This window comes from Cynocephalus volans, chromosome 3 (assembly GCF_027409185.1).
Source record: "Cynocephalus volans isolate mCynVol1 chromosome 3, mCynVol1.pri, whole genome shotgun sequence".
Classification (NCBI taxonomy): Eukaryota; Metazoa; Chordata; class Mammalia; order Dermoptera; family Cynocephalidae; genus Cynocephalus; species Cynocephalus volans.
This window is the reverse complement of record NC_084462.1, coordinates 182,730,337-182,756,519: the sequence shown is the minus strand read 5'-3', so window position 1 is coordinate 182,756,519 and position 26,183 is coordinate 182,730,337. Positions and strand designations below refer to the sequence as shown.

At 43.1% G+C, this 26,183-nt stretch overlaps 1 protein-coding gene and 1 non-coding gene across 10 annotated transcripts in view; both read right to left on the bottom strand.

The window, feature by feature from the left end:
* Window positions 1–5,395: 5,395 nt before the first annotated feature.
* MARK3 (microtubule affinity regulating kinase 3) overlaps window positions 5,396–26,183 on the bottom strand; it is a 100,451-nt gene continuing 79,663 nt past the window's right edge. For 5 of the 9 annotated variants that reach the window (XM_063088864.1, XM_063088866.1, XM_063088868.1 and 2 more), the window contains 5 exons: window positions 15,246–15,407; window positions 14,287–14,544; window positions 9,958–9,984; window positions 8,443–8,487; window positions 5,396–5,939 (listed from right to left, as the gene is read on the bottom strand). In XM_063088864.1, coding sequence (XP_062944934.1) covers window positions 5,594–5,939; window positions 8,443–8,487; window positions 9,958–9,984; window positions 14,287–14,544; window positions 15,246–15,407 — 838 coding nt within the window. In that variant the 3' untranslated portion in view covers window positions 5,396–5,593. The remainder of the gene's footprint in view (window positions 5,940–8,442; window positions 8,488–9,957; window positions 9,985–14,286; window positions 14,545–15,245; window positions 15,408–26,183) is intronic. The other 4 variants (XM_063088867.1, XM_063088870.1, XM_063088865.1 and 1 more) reach the window with 3 other exon arrangements.
* On the bottom strand, window positions 9,173–9,277 carry LOC134374467 (small nucleolar RNA U13). The gene has a single exon (XR_010023310.1). It is a non-coding gene; the product is annotated as a small nucleolar RNA U13 (small nucleolar RNA).

The following is a 26,183-nucleotide window of genomic DNA, read 5'->3' as shown; positions in this document are numbered from 1 at the left end:
GGGTACAATTTTCAATGTCATAGCCAGGGATCGCCTCTCTGAACTGCTACTCCAGGCTCACTGCTTTTCCCTGTCCTCTGGGAATACCTGCAAAGGATTTGGGACAGTGAGGCAGCAGCACAGGCCTGTCAACTTTCTTAACATCAGGTTCAGAGACCACAACTCTCCACCTTAGAAATGGGGACAATTTCCTTACCGAGTGTCCGCTTGCTGGGCAGTGTGTCCTCTCCTGAGAGCCAGAGAGTAGGCTGTTCAAGGAGCTCACTGCCCTTACTAAGCTGGAAGGGGAGGAAGAGGAGGGTTGGTGTGTGTTCCTGTTTAAAGACCTGTGCCCGTGTGAACTGCTGCAGGAGCCAACACCTGCCAGGCACCCTGCTCGGCACATGCCGTCTGGTGGACCTGCTCAGCAACCATAGTCAGACGTTATTATCAACTTTGTGGAGGAGGAAAGGCAGGTCTGGGAGGTTACAGGAGGCTTGCAATCACAAAGTGAAAGTCTGAAAACCAGGCTGCCCAGGTACACAGTGTACACCTCAATGACTAGGCCACACTGCCTAATCTGCTTTTAAATAGGGCTCTGATATCTAGGTAAAGCAAATCCTAAGAGGTCTGCTTCAGGATGAAACTCACCCTCCATGGGGCTTCACGACCACGCAGACCCGCTGCGGCAACCAGTGTGGGGAGAGGCTTGGCACTTCCAGGCAAAGTGCTTTCTCATTTTGAGTTCACAAAGTCCTCCTTGCAACGTCCACTCAGCTGTCCGTTCTGTTCCTAGAGCCGCCCTCGAGAACTGGCTTCCTCTTTGAGAGTCTGGCCCAGACGTGAAGAAAAGTCTTAGGCACCCCCTTCCCCCACTTCATCCTCCACTTCCCCAAAGTCAGCCCACCCAGTCCTTCTGATTGTTTCTCTTCACCACGTGATTTCCCTCTCCTGGGGACACCAGACAGGCCCAGATGCCCTGCTTGACCTCTCTCTGACTTCCCACAATCACAAGGCTGTTTTAACGTTTATCATTCATTGGAACCTGTGGCCTGGCAGCCACACCACTCAGCAAGAACTGCCTCTGAGAAAACATCACCTCTATCTGCTTTCTAGTCTTCCAAAGTCACAAAACTAAAGAACTATTTAAAAACAGTTGTCAGACTGTCCTCTTCCTCCTTGATTGGTGAGGAACCTGAGTTCCACTCACAGGACAAAGTCACACCTGGACTCACGTGTGCACTGTCAGAACACCCCCCAGGCACATCCTTCACTTCACTCCCTTGAAGAGCTACAATTTCTCCTCATTTAAAGATGGGCCCCTGAGCTGTCTAAAGGATCCCATGGCAAATTAGCAATTAAACACACACCCAAAAAACTGAAACAAAAAAGCAAAGTTTGAGCTCTCTAATTTGAGCCTTCCTCAGTTTTGATACCCGTAGTCTGAGAGACAGACCAGAAGAGACTGTGCTTCAAAAACACCCCTCTTTCCATCTCTGCTTTTTCTTGGTGCCACACATAGGGCAGTGGCAGCTGCAACAGGGATCCTAAGGTCACCATGCAGGTCACTCCCTAGGTGGGAGCTGCCAGGGACAGTCTTCTCAGCAACAGTAATTTGTGCACATGCACACATTCGAGACTCTTCTTCCAAGTACCACCCTCATCTAGGCTTTTGGAGAAACACATGCCGTGAAAGCGACCAGTTATGCTTCCAAAAGTCATGTTTCGTCCACAGTTTTCTGCAGGGACCTTCACTTTCAGAAATGAAAGGGCGCCTTGAGGGCCAGGCGTGTCACTCGCTTAAGTTCCTCTGACCTGCCTGATCTGGAAGAGAGGGCGGTCCACCCTCACTGGAATATTGTTTTCAGTATTAGGATGATACTCTGTTTGATGGATAAATAAAACCAGCAGCACAGTCCTGCCTGTGCCCATTTACTCACCTCACCTCACCTCACCTCTGAGAGATTCCAGGGGAATGAATGAGGATAAAATGTGGGATGGCTCTGCGTCTCAAGTCATTTTCAATTATTCCAGAATACTTATTTTCAAAATTCATTATATGCAGAATAAAAATGCCATATTCTGAGAATGCAGAATCTAAAGGAAGGGCAGGGGCCGCTCAGTAATGAGTGAGTTTTCATGTTCTAACCTTGATGAAGGTAATACTAAATGCTGCTGGGCTGGCTAGTTAGCTCACTTGGGAGAGTGTGGTGCTGATAACACCAAGGTCAACGGTTTGGATTTCCAAACTGGTTAGCTGTGAAAACAAACAAAACTAAATTAAAGTGAAAAGCTGCCATTAACATCAAATCAACATCAGTTAGTAACAGAGCTTTTTAAATATACCCAACTTAGAACCTTCCTGTGGACCAATACCGGTCTCGGAGACATGCCTCCTCCTCATTTGACCAGTAACATATTAAAATGCAGCCAATGCTTAGGACAAATAAGCAATTCAAAAAATATGAAAATTCCTGTCTTCATAAAGAGTGGCCATTACATCAGGGCATGCAGTAAACTAATTTCTCTTAAAGGAGTTTAACTTCTAGTATGCAATTTGTTCTCAAAAACGTAAAGATGGAAAACAATTTGAAACATGTCCCAGGCGTCAAGAGGAGGAGGAATGCGGCTGTGGCCAACCCGTTGCCTGGCCAGGCACTGCTCCGTCTCTGCAAACTCCTGCAGGGCAGTGATGAGTGAAGTTTGGGGGTAGGAATCTTAAGAAGCCAGTCTCATAGTCACAGATTTCACAAGATAGCTCAGGAAGCATCTGCCTTGAGGAGGAAGTAATTCATGGCAGAATGTCCTCCCCTTGGCTCTCTGCCCAGTAGAAGGTACAGTGACAGACAAGGACACCAAGAGGGGAGAAGTCTGTATGTGGACCTCCTCGAAGAGGCTCACGTGTACACGGAAGAGATAGCTTACTTCTCTTGTCCTGGTTGGCTTTGTGATATTTTAATGGGACACAAAAAACAGTTAGCACCAGGCAGAAAGGCTGGGAAAGTCCCCATCTTGCCTGTGGCTGTGCACACTGACCTCTGTTAGAGAACTTTACTCTGAAAGGCACCAGATCTGGAGAAGGAAAGAGGCTTGAAAGTTCCAGCAAGTGAGAAGGATGTGCTTTCCTGTTAGGCCAAGGGCAAGCACCCTCTCTGCACGCCACACCGCGGACTCCTGACTGCCTCCTCTTACCTTCCGTTTGCCGGCCCGCCTTTTCTCCATGGAACTTCTCGTGGTGCCTCACGGCTCAGGTCTCGTTCTCTCCTCTTCTTCGCTGAGCGTCTCCATCTCACAGCTTTGAATAGGAACCATCCACCTGCTGAGGGCTCCTCGGTCTCTCCCAGAACTGACCTCTTCCAACCTCCCAGCTTGTTTATCCAACTACCCACTCAATGTCACCATGGTGTCTAAAGGCACATCAAAGGGCTGGCTGGTTAGCTCAGTTGGTTAGAGCACGGTGTTATAACACCAAGATCAAGGGTGCGGATCCCCGCACTGGCCAGCCACCAAAAAACAAGACAAAAAATAAAGGCACCTCAAACTCAACACATGCGAACTTGCTCTCCTGATCTACTTCCTTTCCCACCCTCAAACTCATCCCCCAGCCACCTTCCTCATTTCAATAACAGCTCTGCTGTTCAGACCAAAAATTGTAAAGCTGTACTTGGCTCTCTTCTTTCTCACTCACCCTATACCCAATCCAAGAGCAAATGCAGCTGCCTCTTATTTCCACACACACCCAGAATGCAACCACCGCCGGCACCGGGTCCCCCTTGCCTGAGCCAGCATCGTCTCCAGCCTACGCTACTTCCAATGGCCTCTGAATGGCGTCCTGGCTTCCCTTTGCCCCTACAATGAAATGGAAACACAGCTGCTTGAGTGATCCTTCAAAGCCTTCAGCTGTGCCACTTTTTTGTTGGGACCCCTGCAGCTCCCACATAAAATGCCAATTTTACCCATGGGGCCCAGAGAGCCCAGGCTCTGTGTAGATGCCTGCCTCCCTCCCTGCCTGACAAGTCCTTCTCAAGCAGTCCTACCCCACCCACAGAGCTATTTAACAGGGCACCTACCTGAACCCCAGGCCCTCCAGAATGCCTTACCTACTCTGTGATTTCTCTCAGGGCATTTACCACCTGGTTCCTAACTAGATAATTTACTTCTTACTGTTTATTGCCTGTCCGTTAGAATGTAAGCTTCAAGGGCCGACCCCGTGGCACACTCGGGAGAGTGCGGCGCTGGGAGCGCAGCAGTGCTCCCACCAAAGGTTCGGATCCTATATAGGGATGGCCGGTGCGCTCACTGGCTGAGCACGGTGCAGCCGGTCACAAAAAAAGACAAAAAAAAAAAAAAAAAGAATGTAAGCTTCAAGGAGACAGGGGTCTTTGTTGCACTCACTGATGTGTCCCAGACAACTAGAACAGTGCTCTGCCCATGGTAGATAACAAATATTTGTGATCTAATGAGTCTGTCCAGACTCTCAAACTCTGACCAACAACAAAGCCAGAACTCAAAACAGCACACGAATCAACGTGACAATTTCCGCTGAGATTAAAGTGTCAAACTGAGTGATGAGCTCATTACACCTCTACGTAACCACGTGGGTGCTTGAGAAAAGCAGTAGGTCTGATTCATGTGCTGAATCACAAGAAAGGAGAGAGGAAAATCACACACTTCATAGGGAACAAACCCAGAACGGTCAAGACCTGGCATTTTTCTACACAGGGGGACACTGCAGCTCCTAAGGTTTAAGCTGCCAGCCACTCCTGATTCTTTTCCTTCTCGGGTCACCAGGTGGACCATCTTCTCCCTTTATTACTCTCAGGGCGGCAAGGGTGAGGAGGGAGACACTAGCAACCACAAAATGTTGGGATCTGTGCCTGAGTTAAGGACAAAGTGGCCCCAAGCCTTCATACGTGATCCTTTGCTTTTGTTCAACTTGATGTTAGAGGCAAACACACACACTGTTAGTGACTGCCTTAATCTGAGTCTTAAATACAGTATTAGGAGACAATGCAAGACTTTACTGAGAAAAAGTGAATTTTTAATTATCTTGTGAATCTACTTAGAAAAACACACACAATGTTCACAACTATAAATTTAAACCTTTTGCACTAAAAACACAAAACAACAAACACAAAACCACAGGTATGAACTGTAAACCTGTATTAATTATCAACTAGTCTTCAGGTTAATTCTTAGCAGTAATTCATTATCTTCCTCCTAGGCAATTGTAATGTTTTAGCACCAGATGATCTCCCACAGAGGTACTAGTAACAACCCTGGATGCCAGTGCAGGGAGATGCTTCCATGTACACTATTCCACACACATGCCACCCACTCTCACACCCACCCAGACAGGAGGCACAAGGAGCTGGTGTCACACGCTTTCAGGGCAATGGAAATGAGACAGAGGGCACAGGGGTCACACATCTTTAATGTAGTGCATTCATAGAAAAAAGGCCAGCTTTCGTTCCCAGGCGTGCTCTCGTCCTCAGACTTTAATATCATGATTTAGAAGATGCAAACGTTATTGCCTAAATATTATTCTATACATTTCCATCAGTGTTCAGGAAAACACTTTAATTGCTACTTAATTTACATCATAATTACTGGGTTACAGCTTTAGCTCATTGGCAATTTTAGAAGCAATATTTTTGAAAGCTATGGATGTCCCTGATATCCGCTTAAACCGGACCCCATTCAGAGACAGTCTTGGCAGCTTGCAGACCTCCATCTCCCACTGCACCAGGTTCTCTGCATGCCCATCGCCGTGGACACAGAAGAGCAGGAAGCGCTCCCTCTGCTCGTAGTCGCAGTTATTGGCATCCAGCACTTTGCGGATTTCCCGCATCATGTCACTGGGATCCATGGAACTAGTGGTTTTCATGCTCCAGGTGAAGCGTAGGGAGCGAGGTTTTGCTTCTTTGTTTTCATCCTTTTGCTCAGCAGATACGTTGCGACTGAAATGCAGTGGCAGGGTGTTTTTTTTTTTTTTTTTTTTTAATTGCACAGGAAAAATCAACATTTCTTACTTTAGCTAGTCATAATCAACATCTTTAAAAAAACACAGCTAACTGACCTCCACATCTTTCATTCACAGACTGTTCCTTTACTAAGAAGTACTCATCTACACCCCTGACCATGCCCCTAAATCATAAGCCACACGTGCAAAAATCTACCTGACTGGAAAATCTTCACCAGCCACCCATACTTACTAAAATTAGGAACACAGTTTGTTAAACAGAATCCTTGGAAATCAGGCAAAGTAGAGATGAGCCCTGCTCTTCCACTCAGGGCTGACACGGGCCCAGCTCAGGGAGAAGCTGCTGGCCAGCCTCCTGCTCTGCTCACCCAGCTGCCTCTCTGTTACCGTGACTTTTCTTTCCAATCCACTTTACCATAACCTCCATCTTAACTGGCACTCAGGATAACTGGGGGCTCAACATCCACAGTTTAAAACTGCTTTCCCTGCAAACTGCCCCAGATGCTGAGCTCAGAGCAGGTGGGGGGTGGGCCAGTCTCCTCACATCCACCCACCTCATTGTTTCCATGTCTCTATTTTTGTTAATTTCAACTTCCAATTTCATAGCTTAAAAAAAGAAAAAAAAACTTACATGACATAATTAATTACTGAAATAGATAGAAAAATGAAATGTTACAGCTTATTTGTCTGTAGAAGACTGAAATGACCCATCTGCATAGTGTGTATATTCACAGAATGTGAGCCTGGGTCCCAATGCCCACGAGGTGGTGTCAGCAGGGCCCCTTTTGGGAATCCCATAACTTATTGGCCGCTCCTTGGCATTAATCATTATTGCTACCTTAAACAGTTATTTACATTTTCAGGTGAGTATCTGGAGGCCTCAATTAAGAGAGTGAGTACCTAACACTCTCGGGCAGTAAAAACACTCAGTAGACATATGTATGAATTCATCAGAGCTCAGGGTGGGCCACAGATTTTACATACACACATAGCTCTCTCTGTTGCCAATCTGCTAGTAGAATATCCAACCTGGTTCACATCCACCAAAATTGATTAGAAGCTTCCTATGTATAAAATGTCATTAAATAGGTTATAAAAATGAGAAAAAGCTCACAAACTACTTTGGGGCTGGTAGGGAAGACTGGAAGGTAAGGAAACAGCAGCAGCACAGGAAAGGTACAGGAGACAGAGATGGAGCCCATCCAGTTGGGAGGACTGAGACTGAAAGGTGGGGTGGGACAATGAGGAAATGCTTCCTGGAAGGGTGACATCTGAGAAGAGCTATAGACAGCCCATGGGATTGCAGTAAAGTACAATGAAGATGAGACGGTGAAGACAGTTTTTGTTTTGAGCAGAGGGAGTATCATAACCAAAGGTAAGGAGGTAGGAAAGCACAGAATGTGTCTGGGGGCACAATAAAGTGCACAGATTGACTGGAAGTGGGGCACAGCATCACCCTCATGACAGCTGCTGGCATTTACTGAGCACTTGCCGTGGGCAGGCCTACTCTTACTTGACGCCAGGAGGTAGGTCCTATTATTACCTTCCCATTATGGATGGAAAAACAAACTGTGACAGCTACAGCCTACCCTACAGGCTGGGACATGCAGAATGGGGTGGGAATGGTGCCTGGCACTGCCCCCGCCCTCTGCTGAGGCAGCCTGCATCACACCCCTCAGGGCCTTGCAGGGACGGATGTGGTCAGTCAGGAAGTGGGGGCTGCTGATGATTTTCATTCAGAGAAGTCTTATGATCAGAGCTGTGTTTTAGGAAGACCAGAAAGAGAGCAAATGGGTTAATGAGGATCTGTAACATCATGGTGGTGACCGGTGTAAAAAAGGGCACAAGCAGAAGTGATCTAGAACTATGCAGACAGTCCTACACCTATCTGGTGGCCCCCACACATCAGTGCAATAATAGCTGTGTAAAACTGAAAAGCAAAGTATTCAACTATATAATCATTTTTTAAAAAACATATCTAGTTTGAAATATGAAAATGCTACTAAATGTCCTGAGCTCACTCCTTGAGACTAGAACTGTGCAAAGGGTCAGTGATGAGTCAAGGGCTCTTCCTATGAGTGCTCCTACCCACCCCCACACCTCCAGACCACAGTTCAGGTCATTATGCTCGGGCAGGAAGGTTGGAGGCGCTGCCAGGCATTCAACACACACGCAAATGCAAAGTCCACGCCAAGCTGGGATCAGGAAGCCTTGCGTGGCAGGCAGGCGCCCCCTCGTGGCCGCCGCGGCGCAGCGCAGCCTGCTGGGAAGTCCAGCAGGAGGCTGCGGCGGCGGCGGCGGGGGTGGCAGCGACCCGACAGTGTGCTTTATATGCCGCAGGGCTCCTTTACATCATGCCCACCTAACTACCCCACACTGACAGCAGCAATATGATGCAGAACACTCGGAAAAGTGTCGCCTCTGCACAGAAACGAGGTAAACCTCTAGAAAAGATTTTAAGTAAAAATCATTCCCCTCACCTTGAGCCCTCATATCTCCCGTTCCTCTCATATTCAGTTGGAAGCCTCAATGAATAGAATGTTGAAGCAAAGAGAAGTGGGAAAGAGAAAAGAAATCTTACATACCAGTACACAACCACCCACATAGCAATACAAACATCATAAAATGGACAAATCTAAAGCAGTTTTTGGTCACCAGTTGGGCCCAGCCAGCAATTTGCTCTTTTCTGGGGGACACGTGGGCTGGGTGTAAGCCTGGCTGCATGTAGCTTCAAGGACCCAGCAGGCACCGCTGCTGGCTCTTCAATCTGAGCACATCCATGGCCTGCGATTGGAGTTATTCTGACTTTTCAACTACTCCCCACATTATAATGGGCTTCCAATTAAAAGAAATTGGAATATCAGTTGAATTCTATATTCAATTATAACATTTTGTACCCAAGAAAAAACTTGACAACTAGGAAGATTAAAAAATAATCATGGAGTAGAATTTCCAACCAGAAGAATGCACTTTCCCCACGGTTTTTGATGACGAGCTCACATTAACAAAGCCTTGCAGTGACCCACTAGTTTCACAAACATAAAAAACCACAGCCTGGCCTTCCGGTGGCTTGAGAGGCACAGGCACAATGTGGCTTTTAATGGCAGATTTCTGCCTCATCTGTGTGCATTCCAAGACAGTAACATTTTTGGTCTCTTTATTGTCATCATCAAATAATACAAATCAAATTGGAATAACTTCTTCCCCCCATTTCAGATGGGTAACATGCTGGCATCATAACAAGGTTTAGAGGGAGGCACATCTCACACAACAGTGTGAAAACCCAATCATCACATTTATGAACCAAAAAAGAATCAGTAAAAACATTTACTGCAGTGCTTTAAGTAAAAATAATGAGACATGCTTCTTTCAGTGGTTAGTGGAAAGTGGCTTTTAGAGAGAATACTACTTACTCTTCAACTTTATGAAAATATTAAAACATTTCTATGTGGCTGCTCACATCTTAACTTCTAACAAAGCCAAACCAAATGAGGTTGTAGGTTTAAATTTTACGCTTGTTTCCAATATCAGAGTATTAGCTAATTTCCATGTCATTTTAAAGCCTTTTGCTAATTCAATCCTCAATGAAATAAAAATGATGACTAACACAATTACCACTTACCTTTTGCATGCTTGTGGCTAATCATTAATTGTGCATTAATGTTACTGAATATATCATTCTTCAAACAGGAGCATGCTAAGTGTTATTAGTATGAAGACAGAATTATTTGGATGCTAAATAATTCTACCAAAGAAAGAAAATGCACAGAGCATGCACAGGTCTGTTGTTGCATGGGTGCCATAGTTCCTTTAAAATGCCTGACAGAGTTAATCTATTTCTTTCCAGTTTCCTTTCAAGGAAATAAGTATTTAGTTCTCAGCAGAAAGTTTAGTCTTTAAGGAAAAAACAGGGCCAGAAAGCCAAACCTGATGTTAATTGCAGGAGCCATTTGGAGGGGAGGATTGGAAAATAAATGTGTATATATAAATCCTACCTTTTGATAAACCTGAATGACATGTTTCTAAAAGAAATTAAGCCAAAGGAAAAAAAAATAATTAACAAAAATGACTTGTACAAATTAAATAGAAAATCTAATCAATTATAGAGAGAAAGAAAAAACTGAAATAAAACAGGGCTCCTCTTCTGGCCAATAAACAATGAAATGGTGACATTTGTTGAAAAAGTAAAATTATTACGGTTAATTAAATGAGTATGTGATCTTTTAATTAGAAATATTAAAAAATCTGTACTTGTGAGAAAAAGTTTAGCAGTAAATATTGACATTAGCTGTAATTAAATTTATTTATAGTTCTTCAAATGGACACACCGAAGATAAAATTCAACATCTTGTTAAAGAAATGGCAATTCATTAGCAATGTACTAGTAATAACATAACATTTCTCAGTTTTTTCAGAATATCTTATGAACAAAAATCTGTCCTTCTTATAAACATTAAAAATTTCATTATAAAATATTTAACCATTAAGAGGATCATTACTTTTTTGAGGAACATGATTTAAACATTAACATAATGTTTGTTACAGTGGTATTATATAAACCACTTCTTAAGGAAAAAAAAATAGGTTATTGGTGTGTAAGCTGAAGTAGAATTTTCCGAGTTTTAGATCTCAAAATGAACAAAAATTTAGTGGCAAGAAAGCAGTACAGATTTTATTTTTGTGTAAGAAACTGGAAGAATTGTATTTACAAGGGGTGACTCTGAGGGTTGGGTGATTGGCTCAGTTGGTAAGACTGCAGTGTTGTTAACATCATGGTCAAAGGTTCAGATCCCCATATCAGCAAGCCTCCAATAAATAAATAAATAAATAAGTAAGTAAAAGGGGGTCACTCTGGTCATTAAAATATTTTCAGGAGAAGTGTATGTTGTGCTGAACAGAATCTGACAGAAGATTTTTCAAACTATGGATCAGGTTTTTATGACCATGCAATCAGCTTCCCTGGACAGGTACAGGCTGGGTTTGTTTACTTTTTGTAACTTCTGTAACTTTTGCTAACTATTTGTAAAGCTCAGTTCTGTAATTGGACACAATAGGCATTCATATGTATTTGCTGAATTAATGAAATCATTGGATTTTTCTTTCTCACTTGGGATAACTTGCATTGCTTCAGATATTAATTGACCAATTAAGAAAATGTTTTACTACTGTAGATATCTGTCAACCACTTAATAATTAGATCAAAACTGGTACACAGCAGGGTTATACACAGTAAAGTTCATGTATGTGAAAATAATTTATAAACAAACACTACATAAATATAAGGTAGTATTATTCAAAAGATTATTTTGGTTGAAAAATAATTAAAAGGTCTTTAAAACATATTTTCATGTCCTAATTTCCTACCTGGAAAAAGTCAGGGTTTCTGGTCAAATACTATAGGACTGCTTTTCTTAACTTTTCCTCCCATAAATCTCTTGAGGAGGACAAAGGACAGAGGCCTTCGCCATCTGCCCAGGGGCCACGTGGACAAAGCTGAGGTACAGAGGCATGTGCACGTGTGCCCAGTCTGCTCTGCCTGCAGGGAATGGGTGACTCAAGTGCCCTGAGCAGGTCATGCCTGCCCCAGGAGGAGAGAGCATCCACTCCCCCTGACTGCAAAGGGCCCACAGCTCTCCAGGGGGTGTAGGTTTTCTGATGCTGGCCCTCTTCACACCTAGCCAGGTAGGGTCTCCCTTGTGGCATCTAAGTGCAAACGGCCTTTGTGAGCCTTTCAGGCACTGCAACTTTCATCCTAGCAATTATTGCCAGGGGGAGAATAAGAAGCTTCAACTGCAGCAGCAAGGGTTCTGATTGTTTTTAAGAACAAACAGCCTATAGCTGAAGTTTAGTACTAAGGGACTTGACAGATCTAAGTTTGCAGAATTTAACAAAATAGGATAAAAGATCGTTTTCTGCAAAAATCTGGAGGTGAAAAATAGCTTGGAAATTGTAAAATAAGAAAATTACATAGAATTTTTTTAAAATAAAAAACCTCAGTCTCCAATTTCAATTCAAATACATGAAATAAATGCAATTAGAAAACAAGAGAAAAAGATTCATGCCTGCAACATTCCTTTACTGAGCTTTCTACCTGTGAGCCCAGCATAGTGGCTTAAAGGGCCTCTTCTGGACTTTAACAGACCTGGCTCTGCCACTTTTTTGGTGTAGGATTTCGAACATGTGACTTAACCTCTGAACCTTATCTTCAGTTTCTTCTATAAAATGGGGAAAACTACTCCACAGGGTGGATCATGGAGATTAAATGAGTGAGTGAGAGAGAGAGAGAGAAAGAGAACATATGATTATAGACATACTAATTATATATATAAAAATGTGTGTATATATAATATACACACATTTATACGTATAAAATATATACACGCATATTTATATTATATAAAATGTGTATATCTATATATCTATAGACATCTATCTTAGCCCATAGTAAGCATTCAAATAATGGTAGCTGATTTTTTTTTCTTTTTAATTAATGAGAGTCTTAAGTTGACCCCCCCCCCAAAAAAAAAGAGCACAAAGGAGACAATTAAATAAACTCAAGGATTTTAATGGTGTGCAAGGTTTTATTTAAAGAGCCCATTATAGAACAAAGTGTCTGGACATAAGGCTACCTTTTTGGAACTTAAGACAAAACTGATTGCTGCATATTCCCTCTGTGCTTGGGGCTCAAAGAAGAAAACACCTGTTGATATATATATATTTTTGGCAGCTGGCCAGTACAGGGATCTGAACACTTGACCTTGGTGTTATCAACACAATGCTCTAACCAACTGAGCTAACTGGCCTGCCCTGCCTGTTGAATTTAATTAAGGACAGGGAGGTAAACAGCCAGGTGGATGGTACCTGGCTCCCTCTTCTACCACCCAAGTTTCAGAGGCAGATTTCATTTCAGCCTAGTCCCTGAGGAAGGAGTTGGGGTATAAGGAAGCCTGGGACATGCCATGGGATGACTCTGAAAGGAAGGAAGGAACTATTCTGAGGGTCACCAGACTCTTCTGGGATTGAACTGTCTCTCTCACTGGTCATGAACATGTACCCCAAACCTGGCAAGGCCCTTTAGACCATTCTGTTCTGCCCACTCTGGAATGGGATGAGAAGAGGGTGGACTGAAACCTTCTGACTTCTAGTTAATGCTAATGGACATCAGAAACCTTCCCTAATCTGGTATTTGATGTCCTAGCAACAAAAAGATCAGACTGTTTAATATGACTCATCTAAGTTTTATAAGGAGAAATTAAGGAGACTGAAAAGTGACATTTAGCTTACAGTTTAAATAATGCAGATGGCGTGAAACTGAGCAATAGTCTGATGGACCCACAGGGAGTGCCAAGAAACAGAGGAGGAGGGCACTGATCATTTTAAACCCTGAGAAAACTCCTACCGTTGTTCCGCAAGATAACAAACAAGAGGGTCTGCACAGGCGAACCTGCAGGATATCTCGAATATACTAACCCACAGCTAGGCTTAACTGGAAAAAATTTCCTTTGAGGAGTCCTGGAACTGCAGGGGCTCTTGAGTTTCCTGGGTGCATTCCTGGCTAATGGAGCCTTTCACTATTTGCTTATGGTGCTAAGTGGTTTCCTTACTTTTCCCTCCTGTAGCTGCTGATATTTCTAGGCTTTTGAATCTCCACACTAGATTGGGGAAATAAAATTATCTCAAGGGACTCTCAGAGTTTCTCAAGGCCCAAAATGATAGCCTACTGGACACATGAAGCATTTTATACACAACCAGATATTATTATTATTATTATTATTATCATTTTTGAGAATAAGCCAGAGATTTTATCCCCAAAACTATACCACATTTAAGAAAGCTACCTTGCTCTTAATATAACTTCGTAGAGACCAAGAGAGAGACCAATTTCAAAATTTAGACTCGGAGAAACTTAGTGCTCCTTAATGACAATGAAGTGAGAGAAGAGGAAATGTCTCTCTGTGGCAGGGATGACTACAAACAGAGGCATCGTCTTCCCTGGCGAGTCCTAGGGAGTGGCCACCCCTGCCTACCCCAGAACTGGGGGTTTGCTAAGCTGCAGTGAGCATACCATGTGGACAGATGTGTGATCAAAAGGAGTAGTAATTAAAGAATAACAAACACCTCCCAAGTGCTAAAGAACTTCTAGTGTCATAAAAAGATTCTGAGAGCTGTCATTTCTATTGTAAAGGTTTTAAATTAAAAATTTAGCTATACATAAACCAGAAAAACATGGGCTCATCTGGCAGTAGCTTCACACAATAGAGAAGATACTTCTCCTTTTGCTCTGTGTCTTTCCTCCAAAACAACCAGCATCACGTGGCACTTACCTCCGTGTAAGTTTTGAAGTTAATTTACTAAAAAGATTAGCGGAGCCTCGGCTTCGAGTCTGGGACAGTGGTGTGGCTTCATGGGACAGGCTGGGAGAGGCAGGCGGGCCGTTGTAGGTTGCTGTTCGCCGCTCCCGCGGCTGGCCGTGGAAAGTGCTGCGACTGGCAGTGCCCCTTGGGAAGCGGATTCTATCTGGGGTGGTTGCACTGCTAACACTGTGTGTAGAGGCAACTGGAGCTCTCTGATCAGGAATGGCACTGTGAGATCAGAAAATAAGAGACGTCTTACATCTCTGTCCACAAAGTCCCAGCTTTGTGGCAAACATGGCACATAAAAAGTTACAATCACAATATACCTTTTATACATAGTGGAGAAAATCAGGTATAATACATCCAGGTCCAAGGGGTGTTTTATAGGACTTAGGAGCAAAAGGTAAGTTAAATGGGAAAGGGTACCAAAGAAATAGTATATAATGAGACAAAGCCTCATAGAGCTTAAGGGAACAGTACATATATATTTTCAAGGACAAGATTAATGCAGGGAAATTCCAGGACACAGAATAACTAACTCAAGCTTTTCCCCTTTGCTTCCCTCTCAAATTGTTTACACTCAGAGAACCGTGCCAATATGAAAGAAATAAAGATATGCAGGTATAATTGAAGACCAGGCAACTAAAAAGTTCTGTAAGCACACAATGGTATAAGTAAAAAATTCCACATGCTGAAAGCAACCTGGGAAGGAGAGGGAATTTCTAACACCCTTTGTAGTATGCAAAGGCACAAAGACACAAACAAACAACCAAGGACACCATGAGACAGGATATGCTTAACTAAAATCACATGGAGAAAGGACACCTTGTAGACAAGTATAACAAAATCTTGGACCATAAAATCCACAGCACAAAATTAAGAAGCAGTGGGTACACATTAGTTTCACAAGGAATGTGCATTTTTCTTACATAGCTTTGAAGTTATCTCCTTCACTGTCTATTGGAGGTAACATCATCTTGGGGTGCCCAGAGGCTGACATGGACATCGACTTCTGATGTCTCAGCCGACAGGTAGAAGATGTGGCACAAACTGAGGCAGGGCTAGCTGCGTAAGCGAACATTTCTGTCAGGCTGGGAGGGGGTTTGGGTTCAGGCAGAGGCAGAAACAACAGTATGATGGAGCAGTGACCAAAAGAGCAACCTGTTGTTTAAAGCACATACCTTCCTCCCCAAACAATCTCATTTTTATCAAAAGATAAAAATCTCTTAAACCTCTTTTGGGGATTCTGGAGTTACTGCTAACCTATAGATGCTTTTTTTTCCACACAGTAATTTTAAGTTTATTACCTTAAAAGAAAGTAACAGCTTACATGTTTGAATATTAATGTGAGAGGGTCCTCTGAGATGTCCTCTGAGCTCTGCAAGAAATAAAGCCTATCCTAAAAGAGAAGTTTCAATTCAAATCTCAGTGGTAAACTGAACAGAGTTGTCCCTTGGTATTCACAGGGCATTGGTTCCAGGACCTCTGTGGATACCAAAATCAGCGGATGCTCAAGTTCCTGATATAAAATGGCATAGCATTTGCATATAACGTACGCACATCCTCCTGTATACTTTAAATCACTTCTAGATTACTTGTAATACCTAATACAATTTAAATGCTGTGTAAATAGTTGCTATACTGTATTTTTTATTTGTATTATTTTTTATTGTTGTACTGTTATTTTTTCCCAATTTCTTCTTCTTCTTCTTCTTCTTTTTTTTTTTGTAGCTGGCTGGTAAGTGGATCTGAACCCAAAGACCTTGGTGTTATCTGCACCACACTCTAACCAACCAGCCCATTTCCAAATAGTATCGATCTGCAGTTGGTTGAATCTGTGGATGAGGAACTTGCAGATATAGAGGGCTGACTGTATATAAAACGAGCATACTGGGGTCTTAACTTCTTCCCAAAATAATCTGACATATTAAATGGACTAATAAAATTATGGGTATAGGAACTAGTTGTAATATATTAGAGTATCCTGGGCCGACCCCGTGGTGCACTCGGGAGAGTGCGGTGCTGGGAGCGCAGCGATGCTCCCGCCGCGGGTTCGGATCCTATATAGGAATGGCCAGTGTGCTCACTGGCTGAGTACCGGTCACGAAAAAGACCAAAAAAAAAAAAAAAAAAAAAAAATATATATATATATATATATATATATATTAGAGTATCCTATGTTGTTTTAACTATATAGTTTAGAATATTTCTACTCAAAGGACATTTACTCCTTTGTAAGTCAAAATTCCTAAAGGGTCAACAAAGCACCCTTTTTCAAGATGGGAGAACACATCAGAGCAAATTAACTGTTTACAGATACAAAAAGAGAGTGACAGAGTGGCTGCAAGTCTGCAGTTTCACTTGGCACAGACAGCTACTAGACAAAACTACCCACAGGAACTTCATCATGACCACACTTTTCCTGAATTCCTGCTCAGTAATCATGTCCTTGGAATTCCAAAAGGGCAGTTTCTTTCCTTTAAGGATAAGCAACAATTTAGAATTCTGATCATACTCTTTCAGTATCTTTCTGCAGAAATCCTTTCAAAGCCTGCAAACTGGAAGCCATCAGGTTCTTTCTTTCCCTCATTCCCTATATCCAGGCCAAAGTGACATCTTGTTGGTGTCAACTTCCTAACAGCTCCTTGCTGGGCCCATCCTCTCCACTTCTACGGCCAGAGTCTTAGTTCCAAGCCTTCACCCCAACACCTCCAAACTATCCACCACACAGCCATGAACTTCCTAAAATAAAAACCTGACCTGGTCACTCATCTGCTCATAACCTTTCTAAAGCACGCCAAGTCTTCAGGTTAAGGTTCAAACTCCTCGTCCCAGCATGCAAGTCACACACTCTCAGGCACCTGCAGTCTTGCCCCTGCCATCTCTCCAGGCTTTACTTTCGACAGTCCCCTCTTGGAACTCGACTTTCTGGCCCTCCTGAGGATGTGCAGTCCTTTGGTCAAGCATCAGGTCACAGAACTTTGGTGGCTGACTGTAGGGGGATCCGAACCTTTGACCATGGTGTTACAAGGCAGCATTCTAACAAACTGAGCTAACAGGCCAGCCATGGCAAAAGAACTTTTGCAGGTGCTATTCTTTCTGCTTAGAGAGCTGGTGTCTTTTTATTCACTCTTCACAATTCAACCCAGAGGTTACCTCCTCCATGAAGTCTTCCCTAATGCTCTCCTGATGACAGTTAAATCTTTCTGTGTCTTTACTTATGCTTGCCTATGCTTGCCACACTGTTCTATAGTGACCGTTCCCTGCTGGATATCCCTGAAGGCATGGCCTGTAATGCATCAGCAGAAAGCCTCAGGTTGAGCAGCTGCTCAACTTTAGGTGTTCTCCTAATGGAACAGGTTAATAAATTAGCCATTGGAATTCTGATAGCCCCAATATGAGGGACATAAGTCTTTAAAATGAATTGCTCAAAAAGGGCTGCTAGTCTCTGCATTTTTTCTTTTTTTTTTGTCTTTCTATTATAATATCTTTAAAGCTATCCCTGCATTTCTGTTTGAGAATTCTGTCCTGCCTTGGGAGAGTAGTTCTATATAGTCAGAGAAGAACAAGAAACATTGCCTCATAAAGAGAAAAATTTATTCAGCTGTGTTTTTGCCGCTCAGCATCCACTCTTTTCCTGTGGCAACAATACTTAAATTTTGCATTGGGGTGAGCAACTCTAGGTCCCTGGGTTCTAGATGAAGATGACTTCACCCCAGACTTTCCCAGCTACCTTGGCCAGAGATAGGTTTAGCCCAGAGCCAGACACACAGATCAAGGAGACAACCCCAGGGCTCCTGTTGGAGCAGAACTGTGTGCGGGAGAACATCAGGTCCGATGCTGCTTGGCCTAACTGCTGAACACCTACAGAGGAGGCTGGACTAGGTAATGGATCCTGACTCTAGCCCTGGACTTTTTTAATTATATGAATTAATAGATGCCCTTTTTTATTTAGGTTTTTATTTAAACCTGTTTGGACTGGTTTTTCTATCACCTACAACAGAGTCCTAACTGATTCAAGTATTTATAGAAATGCTTGGTTGGTTCCTGTACATGTGTATACACACACATATACAGGTACACAAAAAATTTTATTTTTCTAACAAGTTACATATAAATACAACGGTCTTTTGTGCTCTATTATCTGTTTAGGGCAGATCAAGGGTCAACACACTTTATCCTCCTACCCAGCCGCTAACATTTTCTTGCTCAAATCAGTAGCTAGGATCAATGGATGTACCAGAGAAAACTGGGGAAGAAGGGCAGGCAGGAGTTGTTTGGCTTGTTTCCCGGAGAATATAAACGGTCCCAAAGTTTGGAGAAGGACAGGGCTTTTAGTCAATGTGCAGAGCCAAAGGCTGCTCAGTCTACCCCCATGAAGCACACGGCAGACTGGCACGACAAGTGTGGGCCAGACCTCCAAGGCCTAGAAGCAAGGCATGAGTGTCTGTACAGGTGCTTTGCAGCAAAAAACTGATCCTCAATAAATTTAGAGACCTTTCAAAGAAGGAAATTAAACTGATATTTTTGTTATAAATTATTAAATTTTTCGACATACTAATTTTAAAGTCAATTACATAAATTATTCCTTGAGAAACTTAATCCATGTTACATCATGAGTTCTAGAAAGCAAGCCACAAAATAGATGCTTTTCTGACTTCTACGGTAGGCCTTGCACCTTGACTTAGAAAACAATAAAGTCAGTAAATGTTTGCTGAATTTCAAGTTTGTACAATCAAACTCACAACAATTCTGTCTTCAACAGAGAGCCCCAACATCGCAATGGGCTGGTTGCTGTGAAAGTTCAAACAATATTTCCCACTGAGAAAAGTGTTAAAAATGGTTATACAAGGGCACTTCAGAAAGTTCGTGGAAGGGGCCGAGCCTGTGGCGCACTCTGGAGAATGCGGCGCTGGGAGCGTGGCGACGCTTCCACTGCGGGTTCGGATCCTATATAGGAATGGCCGGTGCGCTCACTGGCTGAGTGCCGGTCATGAAAAAGACAAAAAAAAAAAAAAGAAAGTTCGTGGAAGAAGAGAAAGGATACTATGAAAATCTTTCCACAAACTTTTTGAAGTACCGTTGTATTTCACAGTCTAGCCCACAACAATCTACATTAGTAGGACAGTAGCTGCACTACACTTTTAGTCGTTCTGGGTCCAAGGAAGAACCATTTTTTAAACCTTAATTTATAGAAATTACAATGTTTTCTTAAACTTCAAGCTGTGGGGTCAAGTTCATATGAATTTTCCCAACTGTTGTGTATTAATGACTGATTTCTTTTTTTTCTTCAAAAAAAACACTCTAATCCACTTAAGGTTATTAAAGGACAGGTACTTTGAATTTGTTTGATATGACATCTAGCCCGTATCAGAACATTTTGATATGCAATGTTTTAGTTGCTGATTAAAAGCATACTCAATGATTAGGCAAAAGCAGAACTGAAAATATACTCCAAAAGATGCATGTGTTAACTTTCATCAGTCCTTCTCAGTTCAATCCCTGTAGCTTGATGAGGGACAAGTAGATAAAAATCATAAAGCCACTTTACAATTTTACCAGTGATACCCAATACCTAAAGCTTCTTTGAAAGACTCTGTTGTGCTTTATTGTAACACCATCACATTACTTCTCTGGGGTTCCTTAAATAGTATTCTAAACAGCCTCATAAAGATATCCAAAAGCATAAGAAAAAGCAAGGCAGAGTGTCCACATTATATGGGTTGTTTAGCAATATTAACTGGAGAGATTAGGTATAGATGGTATAAACTAAGAAAATTCTTCACATTCTTGTGTGAACAGGTTATGGCTGCAAAAGCAAAAATCTGTTGAGCACTATGGGTCAGTGTCTGTGCTAAGCGATTTACCTACATGATCTGGACAGAATCATACAACTGAAGGTGTGTAGGGAAGGTGAAAGAATATGGTCAGGGCCCCTCAGATGTTGAGAATCTTGCTGAGTGTTTGATGTAAATATGCATGTGCACCCAGGTGATCCTTAGTTATTGTCTAATGTAAGTGCACATGTGCACCCAGGTGTCCTGGGTTATGGACTTAAGTATAAAGGAGGAGTGGCTCTGATCCACAGTGCCCCCCCCACCCCCAGGATGCTGGGTGGGGGGGGCACGGGGAAGCTGCTACTGCTGCTGGAGGCTGTTGCTCTGCAAGCTATTGCTGCCAGTGCCCCTAGGGTGCCCCTAGATGCCACCGCTGCTGCTACTGCTACTGCTGAAGGCTGAGCTCATGTTGTCTGCCAATGGCTCCCGGAATCTTTCCCAATTACGTAGCATGTACCTGTATGTGAGGGGTGTATTGATGCAGCCTGGCATGTGAGGGGTCTAGTGACCCAGTCTTTACGATGGATTTGAAGGCTCTGAGCCCTAGCCCTGACAATACAAACAGAAACTTAGCATAACTACAATAATGAAACATTTTGCTTTAGTTATGAATTTCTTTAGTCATACAACTGGCGAAGTCTGTAGCTATACAACTGGTGGTCAGCAGGATTTTTGGCAGGTAAAAGAGCCTGGCAACTGGCATCATGGGTGGGATGCCAAGCAGGAAAAGCAGCAGAAAGCCCTTGGGAGGGGGAGGAAATGTGGCTACCCCTGAGTACATGGTGCCTGGTTGTTATAGAATGATCTTGGCAAGAAAGCTCCAGACACTCGGGGAGTTGGAGTCAGAAAGTTTATTATGTGCGGGACTCAGGTGGACTTAGGTCCCGAAAGCCTGAGACCCTGATCATGAGTTCAACAGGGTATTTATAAGCCATAAACTTAGGTCTAATCTTGTATCTCAGACAAACAGCTGTTGATTTTAGTTTTTCCTGATTCATGTGACTTAGGCGAACAGGCAAAATTAGAAATGCAAGCAGCACAGGCTAGCAAGATTTCAAAGGCAGAAATGCCTGCCAGCAGTTGACTATTTAGCTAGGCTGAGTTCTGGGGGGCCCGAGATAAGCACATTTAGTTACAGAGACATTTTTACAAGTTAGTCAGAATTTAATTTTTGAATTTTTCCTCATTACAGTCGTCGCATTCCTGTTGACTGGGGTCTGGTTGTTGCTCTCTGTACTGTGAGCCAACATGGACCAGAAACCCCATGAAGCAGCTCAGCATTGAGATTTGCAGCAGAAAGCAGACAGGTTGAAAATGCAATCCACCCCCTGGAGGCTGAAGTACAGCAACAGGTCATCCCTGCTTCTGACACTAAAGACAATGACGAACCTGATGGTGAGTTGGGGGAGAATGTGCATCTCCTGGAAGGACCTGTTGCCTATCAGAAAGTGAAGCACGAGCAGCCTATGGGACCAGGCAGACCGGTAGGCAACCCACAGGTGACCCAATTTACTGCCTATATCCCATATACCCAGGTCAAATTGGTTGGCTTGTAAACAGTAAAGCAGGAGAAACAGGGAGAGCCCCTGGCTGCTGCAGCTATGGGACCTAGGGGTAGATGGTGTGATGTGCTTTGGAGAAGATGTATGTCACGTTTGTCCAAAGGCAAATGGCTTGCCGGGTGCCATTTAAATCCGAAGGCTCGCTGGGTGCCACATAAACCCAAGAAAACAGTTCCACATGCAGATGGGCAGATGATCTGAGGATGGGTGCCCCTGCAGAATTTCAAGTATGTCTTCACCTGGTGAAAAGTGGAAAAGTTAGCCTTCACGCCTGTCTCTGGGGCAGCGGTTACAGGATAACCGCAGATATGCACAGGGGCAGGGCAGCCAGTCCTTGATGTTTGACAGGGTGAATGCAGCTGTTTGAACTGTGTGGGGTGAATGCTGTAGCTGGTGTAAGTCCAGCTGATTCAAGTGGTTCAAGCGCAGAGGATGGGGCAGCTAGATGCAAATAGCCAAGACAATGGGAGAAAAGCCCTGTGAGGGCGTTTCAGAAGTTTGAGAGAGCGCCCCTCCCATCACAGACACTGAAGCCTAGGAGAACTAAGTTTCTCCAGAGAATAGACCTGGGGTGCCGGTGCCCTCTCAGGGAAACTGCTCCCTGCATTCTAGCTGCTCTGGCTGGAGCAGCCCTGCCTTGGGCGGCCCCAAATGTGGTTCATGCACTGCTCTGGAGAGTGCAAGCTGGAAACTTTGGTGACCTTCGTGTTGTGTTAAGTTTGCAGGCTAGCAGAATTTGAGAGCAGTGGAAGAATGGCAGCCTCAGGCAGAGACCTATTATTGCAGGAGTGGAGGTGCTGCAGAGGTCATCTGTGGACCAGAAAAGTGGGGTTGCAGCCCCCACAGAGAGCCTTCACCAGGGAAATGTCTAGAGCCAGGACGGCAGGGCTGCCACCAGGAACTCAGTGCTGTAGGGCTGCTGGCAACATGCGGCGCTGGCCTGGAAAAGCCGCAGGGACCAGGGCAACTCAATGGGCTGCACCTGGCAGAGCTGTAGGAGTGAGGCTGCCCAATGCTTTGGAGCCCAGATGCCCCACTGTGTTTAATGTTTGCAGTTTGGGTTTTGGATTTGTTTGGGGCCTGTTCCTCCTCCTTCCTGGTCTATTCCTCCCTTTTGGAATGTGAATGTGTACCCAGTGTCTGTCCCACTGTACCTTGGAAGTAGAAAAATTTGTTTTTGACTCTTTATAGGTTCACAGCTAAAAGGAGTTTTGCCTTTAGTCTCAGATGAGACTTTGGACTTTTGAGTTGGTGCTGCAACAAGCTAAACACTTTTGGGACTCTTGGGATGGAATATGTAGTATGTGAACGCAAGGGTCAGTTATCCTTGCTAAGGGAACAACGCAGAAGATTCTGAATGCATAGACTGTACAACGAGGGATGCTGAAGGGGTGGACTGTAGGGAAAGTGAAGGAAAATGGTTAGGCCCGTCATGTTGAGAATCTTGCTGAGCGTTTGATGTAAATATGCACGTGTGCCCAGGTGTTCCTTGGTTATTGTCTAATGTAATTGCACCTGTGCACCCAGGTGTCCTGGGTTATGGACTTAATTATAAAGATCCACAGTGCCCCCTCACCCCCAGGATGCCCCTGGGAGGGCCACGGGGAGGCTGCTACTGCTGCTGGAGGCTGTTGCTGCCAGTGCCTCTGGGATGCCCTGAGAGGCCACTGCTGCTGTTGCTACTGCTGAGGATTGAGCTTGTGTTGTCTGCCAGTGGCTCCTGGGATCTTTCCCAATTACCTAGTGTGGACCTGCGTGTGAGGGGTCTAGTGACCCAGTCTGTACAACAGGTTTGAAGGGTCTGAGCCCTAGCCCTGACAATACAAATGGAAATTAGCATAACTAAAATTATGCAACATTTTGGCTTTATTTATGAATTGCTTTAGCCATACAACTGGCACAGACTGTAGCTTTACAAGATGTAATCAAACCTTCTCATGCCTACTTTATATTGACTGTTAGTCAATACCGGAATCGAGCCATAGTCTTCTGATGAGAAGAAGGAAGAATAATTACATCAGGAGGAATACAGCAGAAAGCAGGCTGGCCTTCAGCATGCCTGGTTTCAAAAGGAGTCTTACTTAGAAAACTACACACAGGTGCTTGTGCCAACACAATAACTTGCCAAAACCTATCCCCACCTTCACTCCCCTACCCCCTCCACCAATGATTAACTTTATCTTTCACACAGTAAAACTGATTAAAAAAAAAAAGATTGCACTAGCAAGAATCAATAAATAAAACTAATTTTAAAAAGAAAAAAACCTATTTATTAAAAACCAATTGTATTGCCTGTGACAAGAGAAAAAAAAAATCTACATTTGGCAAGCCTTAAAACATTGTCCTATATTCAAGTAGAATTTTAAAGTTAGTAAGGGCTTAAGACACACATAGCCTTTGGTTTAAGCCTTCATAGTTCTTTTCAGCCATGATCGTTCTCATGTTGGAATTCTGTATAAACACTCACATATAGAAGCAAAAAGTCCAACATACTTAAGGCTAAAAACAGAACTTAATGTGTTTCAGAAGTTAACATAGGTCTATGCATTCTGTAGCTCACTAGCATCTTAAATTAGCGAAGGCATAAGATATATAGGTAGGGAAGGAGAGGAAAAAGTAAACAATGTGCCCAATGTAAGAACCCAAATGCCCCAAGGGATCACACCCTGATCACATAAGCCCTTCTCGGCAGCACCCCATCATGGCGCTGGTTGCCCTTCTCTTCCACATTCTCCTTCCTGCGGTGCAAATCGCACGCCAATCAGCTCCCCCCCAAGCCCCATGCGGTATGCTAAATAGGGATTGTATTTTAAACCAATCAGCTTTCCCTTAAAGCCCTATATATATGTGTGTGTGCTGCCTAATAAACGAGCTCTCTCTGGTGGATCGTCAACTGGTGTCGACTCGTCCTTTTCACCCAAGAAGTCAACTGTGCAGAGAGAAGGCTAACTGAATACTGACACCTATATATATATATTTTAAAGATGACTGGTAAGGGGATCTTAACCTTTGACTTGGTGTTGTCAGCACCACGCTCACCCGAGAGCTAACCGGTCATCTCTATATGGGATCCAAACCCGTGGCCTTGGTGTTATCAGCACCACACTCTCCCGAGTGAGCCACAGGCCGGCCCCATTGACACCAATATTAAGGAAGAGAAAGTTGCCACATTTAGCGCCTTAACTGAAAGTAAAAAATATGACCACTAGTTCAGTCTTCAAACCCAATAGTTTTTCAGGTTTTTCGATATATTTATAAAACAAAGACAAAGAAAATGTAGATATTTTTTAAACTATGGGCCCTATCTTGTAGGGTTTGGCACTGTGGCTCTGTTTGGCTAGAGATAAAGACACCTTTGAAAAGGAATGCTAAGAGAAGCAACAGCACCCAGGGTGTGATATGGAAGAGTCAGTTCCAATGAAGAAGTTGTCTGCGGGAGAACACAGAAAGGAAATGACTCCAAAGAAGCTGAAAAAGTCTTAAAACTATTTCCCAAGAGCATAGCGAATCATTTCAGGAAGGTGCAGCTGGTGCAGACCTCAGTCTTCACACCCTTTGAAAGTCTGACTCCACCCCTCACAGAATCACATATTCTAAAGGTCAAAAGAGGCCTGAGGGAGTAGATCAACAATTTAGAAGCATTTGTATAAAAAAGGGTCATAAAACAACATTATTCTAGACCTATAGAAGGAAATCTATCATGTTAGAAACTTCTAATTAAGGCTTCTAGTGATATATTCTATTGAACTAGAAGAAATTTGATACGGTTGGGAATGGAACTGTAATAACAGAAAATCTATCAGAGAATATACTACTATTAAGAAACAAATATGCTAATGATTATCTGTAAACTATCTAGCCCAAGTGCTATACTCAATTACATTCTCAATAGAGTTTAATCATAAGAAAAAAGACAATGTTAAAACACACACATAGCAGTCAGAGAGAACACTGGAATGTAAGTATTTCTAAAAATTCACTGAATAATAAATAATCTTATATAACAAGTTTTAACCCTAATACCAATCCAAACTTAAGTGATCTATGGAATAGGGAAATGATAAATAGTTTGAAACTATGGTTTATAAATGATAAATGATAAATGGTTTTAAGGATGAAAGAGGAAAGAAGAATCTTTGCTTAGGCTGCCATAGAAGTTAGTGCCCAAACATTTCGTCTGACTAATGAAATCTAAAGGAAAACAGAAACCTTACAATGCAATTTCAGAAAGTGAATGTCAGAAGAAAAGACAGAAACAATTTTGATGCTAGACATGATGAAACAATATCCAAGTTAGGAGGCCAGGGGACAAAAAAAGATACTGTAAACTTATGGATCTCTCCTCCCAGACTCACCTTGACTTTATCTCATCACTCTGAATTTAGTTCATACACTAATTTTCCAAAAACAAAGAAAATCCGAGCCAGGGAAATTTACTCTATTCAGAATATATTTAGCTACTCTCTGC